Below are 13,220 nucleotides of genomic sequence, written 5' to 3' on the forward strand. Positions count from 1 at the left end.
CTGCTTTCAGCTGCTTCTGGGCTCAATATGGGGAGCAGAGAAGCAAATAGTACTGAGCTATTTCCCACAGACACACCTAGCCCAGCACCCTGGTGCCTGGCAAACAGAAACCCCTCCAGTAACTCGGATTATTTCTGGATTTTAGCACCTGGCACTTAACAAATAAAGGCAACAAAGCAAAGTGTTCACCCCCACACATACACATACACCCGGAATGATGGCAGGGGTGAGGGGAAACTGAGACAAACAGAGGGTGTGGCTGACTTATCAACTCTGTTCTGAGCTCCTCTGGGCCTCTGTGGTGCTAGGGTCAGCTCCCCAAGTCTCCCTTTGGCTGGGTCCCCAGATTCAGATTCCCACGGGGCCACTCCAGCACACAGGGCTGGTTCTGGGGCCTTTGAGAGGTTAATCGCAATCACAGCCTGCATGGCAATCGCTTGAGGACAGTCTGTGACCACCCAGTCCGGCTCAGCAGGAGCAGCTGGGTCTCAGAGGGACGCCCCGGGGAGGGGTGTGCCTGGGAGGTCCCTCCAGAGTGCCCCCCTGCCTGGGGGCTGTGGACCTGCTTCCTACCCCCCACCCCCGCCAGCCCCAGTTGGGAGAGCGAGCTTGGGTGTCTCAGGGGACGGGCCCGGGGTCACTTACGCCAGCTGGGAGGTCTTGTTGCGGTTGTATTTCTGCATTACCCCTTGGAACAGGCCCATGTGGCCCGAGGCCGCCGGGCTCTCGGGAGGCACCGCCGACCTGGAGGGTGCAGGGCAGGAGTGAAAGAGGGAAAAATATTCTGCATAAGAGAAGCAGGTCATGGCCAGAGGCAGGTCCGAGGATGGAGGGAGAGCGAGGGGGAGAGACTGACAGACAGACGCAGGGCTCTGAACCAAAGCAGATGGCCCGGTCCTCTCTGTGTGCTGGACACAGCTGCTGTGTCTCGGATTATTTTTGGCCCTTGGAGGAAGCCCTGGGAGATTTAAATGACCATATAAGACAACAATGAGGTTAACCTCACCCCCACTCTTGCGGTCCCCTTCCCCAGCCAGCCACACGGGAGGCAGATATGAAACAAGGTGAAATACTTCACCAGGAGGATGTGAGAAGTGTCAGCAGCGGGCCCCAGGGTGTAAGGGGCCCAGCCTCAGGGCTGGCCAGGCCGGGTCCTAACAGGGATGGACAAGAGCTTCATGGGGGTGGGGGACAGGGGAGCGAAGCGGGGCCTTTTCCTCCACCCCCACCTTGCTGGCTCCTCATTAGAGGGGCCCATGTCCCAGGGTTGGGAACAAACAGTATAAAGGTTACAGCAAAAGTGCCCAAGGAAGGTCACTGGGGCCAGGGCTTGGAGTCAGACCCAAATGGGTTCAAGTCCAGGCTTGGTACTTTCTGGCCGTGTGACCTTGGGCAGGTCGAACTTGCCTGGGCTTTAGTTTCCGGGACAGCCCAGCCTCAGAGGGCTGGTGCGGTCTGAGTGAGGGAATGGCATACAGCGCTTAGTAGAGGGCAAGCCCAGGGCGCTAAATCGTGTCCACCACCAATGTGGCCATTATTTTGCCTTTCTGAGCATCAGTTTTCCCCACCCCATATTCTGAAGATGGAAGGAGTGAAGGAGATATGGCGGCCACTCCAGGAATCTGGATTAGTTGGGGTTGTAGCAAAAATGGGACATGTGGCCCATGCTGGCCCCACTTCCAACAGGTCAGGCCCTGGTACCACGGGCACCCCAGCCGGCTTAGCCTGGCCTCCTGAGCCCCTGTGGGGGGTGCCCTGTGGGACTGAGGAGGACACTGCTACCGGTGACCAACACCCCGTGGGGCATGGAGGTGCTGGAAACTTGACTCTGAGGACCCACACTATTCCAGGATAGGCTTTGTGGGGACCCTGGGCGACGCCAGGGCACGGTGGGAGCGGGGAGGGGGCAGGGAGAGAAGGAAGGGCATCTGAGTCCATTGCTCTAGCCCATCTGGGGGGCTCCGGGCTGCCGCCTGCCTCATCCTCATGGCCATACTACCGTCCACCTTCCTTCGCTCCCTTCTGTTTGTCACTCCCTACTTTCTCCTGTGTGCCCTATGGGTCGAGCCCCTTGTGTGTGTTTATTTATCAGTCCTCATTCATTAACATCGGAGCTGGGTGCCAATGTCGCTGCCCTTTATAGACAAGGAAGCTGGGGCCCTGCGAGCTGGGGACTGCCCCCGGCTCCCACCCAGCTGCAGCTGGCGAGTGGAGCGGAGCCGCGGACACCACACTCCCTCCTCTGGGCCGTGGTCTCTTCCTCCCTCTCTGTCCTCTCTCCAGCTCTAAGGCTGCCACACTGACAGGCCCTGCAGCTTTGAACAAGGCCCCGCCCCTCTTTGTGCCTCAGTTTCCTCCTTTGCAAAATGAGGAGGCAGGACCAGACCAGGGGCTTCCTCACTGCTGCGGCCGCGGAGCCTTTGCTGACCTGAATTCACGTGGAAAGTCAGCGTGTCAAACAGACCTAAGAGACCAATCCACCGGCTCCGAAGCTCTGGGATTTCACGCTGACAGCCCCTGGGGTTGTGCCTCATGTCCATGGTTCCCCCACCATGATGGAGGCAGGGGGTGCACTGTCTCCACTTCACAGAGAAGGAAGCAGACAAACTGAATTCTGTTCAACTAGAATTTCCCAGCTCCTGCTTGCTCGCGCCCAAACTGGGGCCTGGGGATGCAGGCCAACAAGACACTTCCATTGATCCTCAAGGTGTTCGGGGGCCAGTGGGTGGGAGACTAGGACACACACATACATAGAGGGGAATCACAGAGCTGCAGGGGAGGGGCTGAAAAGGGGCAGGAGGACTGGTTCTGGGAGCCCTGAGATTGCTGCTAACTTGGTGTGAGGGGCAGGCAGGGTGAGTGATCAGAGCCCCTGAGCCGTGAGTCTCAGTTTGAGCTGGAGGGGCAGCCAGGCCCCTGACTGGGGTTTGAGCTCTTTCTGCTGAGGTTGCAGCTGCACTTCCTTCTCAGGCCCAGAGCAGGGGAAAACCACCTGCTGACTCATTAAAGGTGAGAGAAACCTGGCAGGATGTGGGCGCAGGTCATGCCCTAGAAGAAGCCCAGGTAGGGTCCCGTCCTTCAGACTTGGGAGAGTAGTGAGCGAAGCTGTGATGACAATGCCTGCTGGCTTCTCAGTTAGTGAGAAGTTCAGGCCAGCCACGGGAAGGGTGTGAAATTGGACAGGACCTGGCTGAACGCAGGTGGCGTGCAGGCATCTTAACAGGGAGGAAGCTAACAAATCCAAGAGTCTGCCCGGGCCCACCACTGTGCCCGGATTCTGCATTTTTTCTCTCATCTGGTCCTCGTGCCAACCCTGTGTCAAGCACAGGTGGCATGGGTACAGTGCTTGGCACACAGTAGGCACTTGATAAACTTAAATGAAAACAAAATAAACAAACCAAAGCCTTTGGAGGGATCCCATATGGTAATCTCAGTGTTGTGTGGCTGCATGCCAAGACCTCAGATTCCTCAAGAACCAGTCTGCCCCCTCAGGTAGAGCGAAGAGGAGCTCACGTGGCACTGCCACCTCCACCCCATTCCCATAGGTCTTTGGAATCAGCCTACCACCCAGGAGAATTACTTTTCTCCCTCATCCACTGGCCAAGCTGTCGTTTCTGGACTGGCCAGAGAGGAATCCTAGAGGGGAACAGGAATTCCAGGTGCAGCTTCTGCCTTCCTGCACACAGCTGAGACTGGCTGAGTGCTTGCTGTGTGCCAAGCCTTGCGGTAGGCACACGGCACAAAGCATCTCATTTCGTCCTCTAGTTTACTTAGTCAAGGAGATGCAATTGGTTCCCTTTTACAGATGAGGAAATTGAGGCTCAAAGAAGTTTGCTTCCTCTAGCCTGCTTGGTGAACTCCTATTCATCTTGCAAAGCCCACCTCCTTGACTAAGTGAATAGACACTTTCTGTATCCCTCTGAAATGGAGATAAGCCCCTTTCCTGCATCTTTCCTTTTGGATCATTATGTACCGCTGTGCCTTTACTCTCATTAGCTGTCGAGCTTGGGGAAGGCAGGGACCAGGCCTGGTTCGCATCCAGGTGCCAGGCAGGCATGTGGCCCATCAGAAGTGCACAGTGAATACGGGTGGACTGATTTGAATTGTTTACAGTGTGGTCGCATCAGCCCAAGCAAGTTCCTGCTTCATGCTTTCCTCCTTTGTCTTCTCAGAAACGTAACCTTAAATAAAATGCAGAAGTTCAAAGACTGAAGACCCAGCTTCCTGGATCCAATCGGCTGGTCTGTAGCAGTAACCTCGGGCCCCCTCTTTCGTTCCTCTCAGGCCAGCAGGGCATGAACCCTACTTCTCCATGGGACGGGAAGTTGGGTCTGCCTTCCAGGGAGCCCTCAGCAAGCCACGGCCTGGAAGACGATCCTCACGCAGGTTTCAAACTTCACTTCTTACATCATGGAGGGAGAGATCCAATTGGAAAATGGCTCTAAAAGGGAAGGTAATGGTTTTTTTCTGGGCTGTGGTCTGGCTTTCATTTCTAGGATCCCAAAGACTCAGATGATCTTTATGTCCACAGGTGTCATTTTGGTCACAAGATGATGGCAATAACTTACATTCCTAGAGAATTTTATTGTAAGAAATTTAGTGCACTTATTCGCTTAAAAACATTCACTGGGCACCTACGATAATAGAGGCTCTTCGCTCTGCACTGAGGATACAGAAGTGAGGAATATCTGTTCCCTGTCCCCAAGGAGGTTACACAGCGTGGTCGGGGACACTCTCAGGAGGTCAGATAATGTCTTCCTAGGGTGACACAAAAGCTTGTCCCTGAAACAGAGGCAGTCATGAGGTGGGCCCTCGGAGAAGAGGTGAGGAGGTCACTTCCAGCGGCAGGACAGGACAGGGGGCTCCGACACCCACCTCATCTTCCTTGCTTTTCATAAGAGCCCTGCAAGGTGGGCTCGGCAGCTTTTGCCATTGCCATGGTAAGGGCAAGGCTGTTGGGGCTCAGAAAGGTTAACTAACTTGCCTAAGGTCACACAGCCGGTAAGTGATAAAGGAAGGATTCGAACCTCCAAACCCACTCCTCTCCCCTCTGCAGCTTCTTCTTTCCCATCCTTTTATCCCCTGTTCACTCAGCACCGGCTCGGCGCTCGCCCGGGTCAGGCCATCCGGCCGTGTGCGAGGCAGGAGGCTTCGCGGGAAGGGGGGGGGGGGCGCTGCCCACAAGGAGTTCACAGGGTAACGGTGGGAACAGAGAAATCGTAAGTTGAGGTCAGAGCCACAAAGGAAATAGCCAGGAGAGCGACTGAGTAAGAGGGTGGCCTGCCTGACACAGGCGGGTAGCCAAGCAGTTCATTGAGGAGGTGACATTTAGTCTGAGACCTGGGGAATGAGAAGGAGCTGGCCATGTGGCGGCCCTGGGGCCATGGGTGATGTCCTGCTCCTAAGCCTGCTCTGCGTCTGGTTGCATGGAAACTGTGATATTTGGGGGTAAAAGTGACCAGGACCCTCTCGGGTCCTGTGTCTCGCGTGCGAGCCCAAGCCCATGCGTCTCTGGGCCCCTGAACCTGTGGGCCAGAGGTGGATGGCACGAGACCCAGAGCCACTCCGAGGTGGAGGGAAAGGAAACAGAAAGGCCTCGCAGAACCCGCAGAGTGGGTGAGGGCCTGAGCTTCGGAGTGGGACAGACCTGGGTTCACCTCCTGGCTCTGCTGAGCTGGTGCTCCGTCACATGTAAAATGGGCACAGAAACACCTGGCCTGCGTGGCTTTGTAAGGGCTCAGAGTGTGCGGGCACGTGGGAGGCACTCAGTGCGTATTGGGGGCAGGAGGAGAGTTACATAAAGATCCTGTTGGTGGGACTGGCTTCCCCGGCAGGACCCAAGCCCAGCTCCCTTTCAGAGACAAAGGGGCGGAACTGAACCCAGAAGGTTTCAGGTCACATCGAGAGTGAAACACGCCAGTCAGAGAAAGACAAGCACCATATGATTTCACTCATATGTGGACTCTAATGAACAAAATAAACTAACAGATAAGATAGAAACAGACTTATAGATACAGAGAACAGGTTGGCGGCTGTCAGAGGGGAGGGGGGTTGGGCATCTGGGCGAAAAAGGTGAAGGAAATAGCAAAGAAAAAATCTCTTAGAAACACAACAGTAGGTGACTACCAGAGGGGATGGGTGTGGGAGGAGGCAGAAGAGAGTAAAGGGGGAGAAATGGTGATGGAAGGAGACACAGTGCAATATACAGATGATGTGTCATAGAATTGTATACCTGAAACCTATATTATTAACGAATGTCATCCCAATAAATTTAATGAAAATTAATTTAAATAGAAGAGTGACAGGATGCAGGGCTGAATTGTTCCCCCCTACGTTACTTGTCCCTGGATCTTTGGTGCGGGCCATGTGGCCATGGATAAGTCATTTTACTTCTCTCTGAGAGCTTGTTTGCTCAGGAGGCCGGGTAAATGTTTACACCCACCCCACGGTGGTTGTCTACTTCCCTCTCCCTATAGGCAGAAGGAGGCCAGGGCCTGGACTCAGGACTCCAGGTGGGGCTCCCACGCTGGGGGAAGGCTGCAGAGGCCTAGATGTGCTGGCTTGTGCGGAAGGCTCGGGGGAGGGAAGGTGCTCTTCTGTCTGATTTTCTCCTGAGAAAGAGGAAACTGTGGTCTGACTTAGGCTGAACTGGCCAGAACAGGAACCAGGGCGGCCTAGAGCACAGGTCACCATGAGTCCTTGGCTCTGGGCTTCTGTTTTTCAGGTTGAGTCTCCAAATGGGATGTCCTCGGGGCAGCACAGTGACCTGGAGCTTCCAGCTGTCCAAGGAGGCTGCCTGCTTCCCCTTTAGAAGGGACTCCTTGGTGACAGACATCCAGGGTCTTTGCCCAGCCTGCCTGGCAGAGATGGTCCAGCCTGGGCAAGCGCCAAAGTCTCTTGGGGAGCGCCTTGGTAAGTTTCATCAGGGGACAGGCTGAGATGCACCATCACCCACCACCACCCCAATCAGCTGGGGATGGATGTGGGAAAAAATCTATTTATTGTTGCTGTTGTTACTATTGTTATTAGAAAAGGAAATTGTGGTTCAGAGAAGTTAAGTAACCTACCCAAGGTCACACAGGGAGTCAGCTGGCTGCTGGAGACAATGTGATTTGAGGCCCATGCCCCAAGATAACACCAACACAATTGTTATAGCAATTTTCATTCCCCGTTACCCACTCCCCGATACTTGACCTGGACTCCAAGGTGAGCAAAAGCATTTTTAAAATTTGTGTATTTCTTTTCTAAAAGCATTTAAGGTCCAATGCTAATTACATTTTTGGCTCTCATCTCCTACAAAGATAGTGTCCTCTAGATCTATGCTGTCCTGTATCGCAGCTGCTGGCCACATGTGGCTAGTGAACCCTTGAGGTGTAGGGGGTCTGAGCCGAGATGTGCTGTGAGTGCAAAGGACACACTGGATTCCAAAGACTTGATATTAAAAAACATGAATATAAACATCTCCTTTGTAAGTTTTATATTGAGGACATGGAAATGATAATATTTTAGGCATAAATTAATCTCCCCTGTTTCTCTTTACTTTTCAATGTGGCTATTAGGAATTCAAAATGATATACGTGGAATTGCAGTTGTGGCCTGTGTCATACCTCCAATGGTGTAGTGCGGTGCTGCTCCAGCTGGTCCTGCACTGGGGAGATGGGGTGGTGCTGAGACAGGGAGCCAGAGCAAGGAGGCAGGATCGCCTTGCTGGGAAGATGCCACTTGCTTCTTAGACATGTTTGCCCAGGGAGACTGCGTAGATGGGGCTGGAAACTCTGGCCAGGCTCAGATGTCATCTCCACTGCATTCAAACCTGCAGCCAGCAGCGCGAGGCCAGGCCACAGACGGTCCAGTCTCTGCAATACCTAGTCACTGTGTAACCTGGACTACCTACTCAGCGCTGAGCTTCAGCTTCTTCATCCGCAAAATGGGAATCTAGCACAGAGCCTCCTAGAAGGTCCTTAAGAGGATTAAATGAGGCAAAGTATGTATACATGTACCTGACAGAGTACTTGGCGCTGTCAGAGCTCAGAAAGTTTAGACAATAAATGTAAGTCATCGAAGTGTTCAAATGCATCCTAGAGACCAGGATAACTTGGTTTGGGGTCAATAGCATTTGGGATCTGCACCTTACGAGCCCCGCGGGCCTCCCCTCGCTTACCTGGTCCATGGGTGGCAGTGGGCCGGCTGGCGGGCGGCCTCGGCGCCGGGGCCCCGGGCCTTGTCGGCCAGGCTCTGCTCGATGGCCAGCTGCAGCAGCTCCTCCTCGCTCAGGCTGCTGTACAGGCTGAACTCCTCGTGGCCGATGGCGCGCTGCGAGCCGGGCGCGCTGATCTCCGTGGCCATCTCCCCGCGCCTTGCCCCCCTTGGGACACGCTCCGCGGGGAGGAAGCAGCGGATCAGAAGACCCTGCGAGGAGACCAGAGCCATCCCGGTCACGGACGGTTCTGCCAAACAGCTATGTTCACCCACCGGGAAGGCCATGCAATCTTCCGGCGACTGCACAATCGTTTTTTATCCATTCGTTTGTTATACGATCCACCTAACCGCTCGTTTACCTACACACCCATCCACTCGTCTACTCAGCAACCCACCCACCTATCAACCACCCACCCACATGTCTTTTTATTCATTCTCCCACACATTTACCTGTCCACCCACCTGCTCGTTTATCCACCCGCCCCCAACAGCCCACGTATTCACCCACTCACCCAACTGTCTAATCGCCCCTCCACCCAACCGCTCATGCTCCTGTCCATCTGCTCATCTGTCCATCCGGTCATCCAACATCCGCCCAGCCCTCCATCTGCCCTCTGAGCACTGCATCTGTCCACCTCCCATCCATTTTCCATCCATCCTCTTGTCCATCCAGCCACCCATCTACCTGTCTCACCACTCCTCCACCATCCTCTCCTCCACCATCCTCTCCTCCACCATCCACTCCTCCACCATCCTCTCCTCCACCATCCTCTCCTCCACCATCCACTCCTCCACCATCCTCTCCTCCACCATCTGCTCCTCCACCATCCACTCCTCCACCATCCGCTCCTCCACCATCCGCTCTCCATTCCAGACCGCCCACCTATAATATATGCCTGCTTCATTAACTGGGGTTATTTACTGAGCACCTACTCTATGTCAGGCACCCTTCTAAGCATTGGTGATACAACAATAACCCCAACAGACAAAAACTCCCTGCCCCCAGGGAGTGTACACAACAGTGCTCACATCCCTTCCTTCCGATTATCCAACAGCGTCTTATCCCTGCATGTTTTCATTTCTTTGCACCGTGTGCTGGGGCTGAGACACAGCCCCGTTACTTAAAATCTCATGATCCAGTTAAAATTAGTTGTTAAAATAATTTGTCGTGTTAATTCCAGGGACTCTCTTCTTAAAACAAAACAAAACAAGCCTAAAGGAAAAATGAACGCATGGGTTGAGTCAACTGCTTTAGGAAATAAAGTAAAATTAACTAAGCCTGATTTTTGTTTTGACTGGCTGACAAGCAGCGTGACTGTAGGTCAGTGGTTCTTAACCCTGGCTGAACATTAAAATCATGTGAGGCCTTTTTATAAATACCCAAGATACTAGTGCTATAATTTGGTTTGCTAGGCAAATATTCACCCTTCTCCCTGGAGGCAGAGTCTCCCCTCTTCTTCCCCCTTGAGAATGGGCTCGGCTATGAACTTGCCCTGGCCAGTGAATGCTGGTGAACATGATAAAGCAGCCACTTGACGTGCTTGCGCAGTGGGGCTTGCTCTTCTGCCATTGCCAGGAGAAGAGCTCCCCCTGGAGGCACTGCCCTGAGCTGGGCCCAGAGTGAACCCACTGGGGCAGCCTGAGCCCAACCTGCACAGAGGAGCCGGGCCTAGCAGGGCCTGTGCCTGAAGCTGAGGAGCCCAGCCTGGGTGGCTTAGATCAGCCTGTTTGCAGTCAACTTGCAGCCCCAGAGCATGAGAATAAATGTTTATCTGTGGTGCTTTGTATGCAGCATTCTTGTGGCTCTGGGTAAAGCAAGCATTTGATGGGGACCCTCCCCCAACCCAAGGCGGTTGTTGGCCCTGGTGTGGGCTGATCAGAGGCATATGGACAGCACTCAGCTATTGTGCCCTTCCCTGACCAGAAGATATGACAGGTGAAGGCAGCCAGGTGATGGACACCTGGAGCCGCCAACCTCCAGCAGCTGATTCCAGACTTGCCAGCCCCCCCCCCCCATGTTCGGGGTGGTGTTCAGATCCTTTTCCATCCGTCACTTATTTCATGGCATTGTCCTGACAACAGCCCTAGAAGGGAAGAGCGTTGTTTGTTGAATTAACAGAGTGAATTAACACCTCCACTCCTTCCACGAAGACCTGAGGTTCCCATTTACAGATGAGGCAATTAAGGCTCAGGGAGGGGGAGGGAAGGGTTTGCTCAAAGACAGACAGCTGGAGAGATGGGTCTTGGAGCCCAGTCTTCCTAAGTCAAATCCAGTGCTCCTCCTGGGAATTCCAGGAGCACAAAGCCAAGTAACTAGTACACACCCGGGGCACACACACGGGATCTGAGCCGGCGAGGGTAATGTTACGGTCCTCCCCCAGCCTCGCCACCTGGCCTGCACCTGTGCTGTGGGCACCGCATCACGTTCTAGGCCCATACAGATGGGTGAGGTGGGGGTTCACCTCCAAGGGATCTTGAGGGAGAGGGCCTCTGTCTTGGAGTGGGGGAGCTCCCCTACCCCACGGTGGGCTCGGCCATCCCTTGCTTTCCCACTGAGATCCTGTTTTTGAGGGTCCTTGGGTAAATCACCCATCTTCAGAATCCTCATGTGCAAAATGGGGACACTAATAAGAGCTATTATTATAGGGTTGGTGGGAGAATCAAGAGGCCCTATCATGGGGCCTACACATTATAGGCTGGGGATGTCTGCAGGGGCACTGGCAGCCTCTCGCCAAGGGAAGGTGGGGCAGTTCAGCCTCAGCAGAAGCAGGCAATTATGAAGTGACCTGTGGGGTCTACTTAACTGGGTTCAAATCACAGCATTACCACTCATTAGCTGCGCGACCTCTTAGAATGTCACTTTCTCCACCTGTAAAATGGCATAATAAGAGTACCTACATCATGGCAAGGTAAGGGTGGGGTGGGGTGTAGAGATCCTGGGTGATGCCTTCCTCCTCTCTTGGCCTCAGTTTCCCCTCATCTTCAAGCTGCCCAGCTTGATTTCTGAGGCCTCTGCTTGGGGCCTGGGCCAAGTTCTAGGCCTGAGTCCTGGAGAGAGGCCAGCAGTCTCAAGGGACTCTCTGGGAGGCTGGTTGGGACAAAAAAAAAGCCTTTTCCCAGGGAAAGCGGGAGTGCAGTGGGCTTTGCCCAGTCATGGCCTGCAGAGGGAGCTATCAATCCGAGGCCAGTTTGAACAAGCAAGACTGGGGCCACCCCTGGGCCTCCAGGGGCTCCTCTTGTGCCTCCTTCATAGCATCCCAGACAGTGGCTGCAGGAGAGCCTCACCTCTCCCAGGTGGCCTCTATGAAATGGAGATAACAGTGGCTGTGACAGGGTTCCCTGAGTTAACACATGGCAAGCACTCGGAATAGTGCTCTTTTAACTTGGGCCTCCATTTCTACATCTGTGAAATGGGCTTAGGAACATGGGTCCTTGCAGAGCTGTGGTGAGGAGTAAAGAATAGCGTTTGAAAAAGTGGTCCTTCCTGCTTCCAGTCCCTTCCCCTCCCCACAAGTCCAGGCTCACTGATAGCCAAGGACCTGGTAGTAGGGGCTGGCACTGGGGGAAGGAGTGGGGTCCATGTGGCTCTTTGAGGGCTGCCTCAAAGTGTGAGGAGTGCCTCCTCGAATGTCTTATCAAAAATTTGGAGGTAGGGAACATGGCAGGGAGGGTGGGGGGCAAGAATGGACTGGCAGCCAACTTCCAGGACACAGAGCTCCCTCTAAGCCAGCGACTTGGGTCAAGAATGTGAGTCTGGGCCAGTCCCTTCCCATCCTCAGGCTGTTTGTAGATGGAGCCCATATTGCCACTCATCCCCTCCCCTCCCCTTCTCTGCCTCATCGCCTGGCCAGTCATCCTTCCAGATGCAGTTCATGCATCTCCTCCACCAGGAAGCCTCCCTTTTGATGGCTGAGGCATCCTGAGCTGCCTCCAAGGGCACCACTCACATTCTGTTGCTCTAACTGCCTGCTATGGGCCTGTCTCCCTACAGAGCCGGGAAACTTCTAAAGAGCAGTTTATATATAATTATCTATCTATCCCCAAAGTTTCGAGGTCTTCCAAACATCACATGACCCTTAGTGGAAGGCAGGCAGTCCTAACCGCTGGCAGCTTGGGCACATGAAGAAGTGGGGGATTGACCTGGGCTGTTCCTTGGCCCCCAGGGTCCTCATCTCTATTCCTTGAAATTCCCAGTAACTTTCTGTCCAAGCTTATCTTTCTGATTTTCTGTCCCCCGGGGTCCAGAGGGGTCTTAAGAAGTTTGAGGAAACACTTCTAGCTGGAGGGCTCATGGCAGTAATCATTCAAGTGCTCTCTCCCCTTCCTAGGTCCTATTGCTTTAAAACCTAAACCATAAAAATAGCTGGTGCTTGTGGGTCCCTGCACTGTTTCTGGCTACTTTCATGTAGGGCACCATTTGACTTTCTCAATCCCTGGTGTGCGGATGTGTGGGGGGGTAAAGATTCTTCCCATCGGCCAGGTGGGGAGACTGAGGCCCAGATTGCAAGGGGCAGAGTGGGTGGAGACAGGCCTGCCTGCCCCTTTTCATTAGATCCTCTGACAACGCATATTTGGGCAGTGGCCAGGAGTTAGGTACTCTGGAAGTTTCTGTTCTGGCTAAAGGGTGAGTTGGCCTTGGGAGAGAGGAATCCAAGCCAGCTCATTTGACCCCCCCACCCCTCCCCCATCAAAGCCGCAGGTGGGCCTTTGCCATGGGCAGTGCTGGCTGGCCTCTCACTGCTGGTGTCCAGGGCTTCGCAGCTGCTGGGAATTTAAGCCTTTTGTCCAGACTCTAAAGATGCTAAAAAGCTCCTCCCAGCATCACTAATCCCAGACTTTGATGCTGGTTACAAGCTCTGGCTTCCCGCAGGCGCCAGGACCTTAGGCTTCCGGGCTTGGGCCAGGGTTGCTGGATGTTACCAGGGGGATCTGCTCAGGGCTGCAGGCCTCAGCTGACCCCACAACTCAGGCTCTTCTCCCTGTTGACTGGAGGGGAAGCTGAGACCCAGAGAAGGGGCATG

At 54.1% G+C, this 13,220-nt stretch overlaps 1 protein-coding gene across 1 annotated transcript in view; it reads right to left on the reverse strand.

Moving 5' to 3' along the window:
* The window catches only part of ASB2 (ankyrin repeat and SOCS box containing 2), a 34,998-nt gene that overhangs the window by 18,582 nt on the left and 3,196 nt on the right, over nucleotides 1–13,220 (reverse strand). The window contains exons 2-3 of the mRNA XM_081129461.1: nucleotides 8,162–8,409; nucleotides 646–744 (exon numbers count right to left, since the gene is read on the reverse strand). Coding sequence (XP_080985587.1) covers nucleotides 646–744; nucleotides 8,162–8,346 — 284 coding nt within the window. The 5' untranslated portion in view covers nucleotides 8,347–8,409. The remainder of the gene's footprint in view (nucleotides 1–645; nucleotides 745–8,161; nucleotides 8,410–13,220) is intronic.

Source organism: Miniopterus schreibersii, assembly GCF_964146895.1.
Source record: "Miniopterus schreibersii genome assembly, chromosome: 1".
Taxonomy (NCBI): domain Eukaryota; kingdom Metazoa; phylum Chordata; class Mammalia; order Chiroptera; family Miniopteridae; genus Miniopterus; species Miniopterus schreibersii.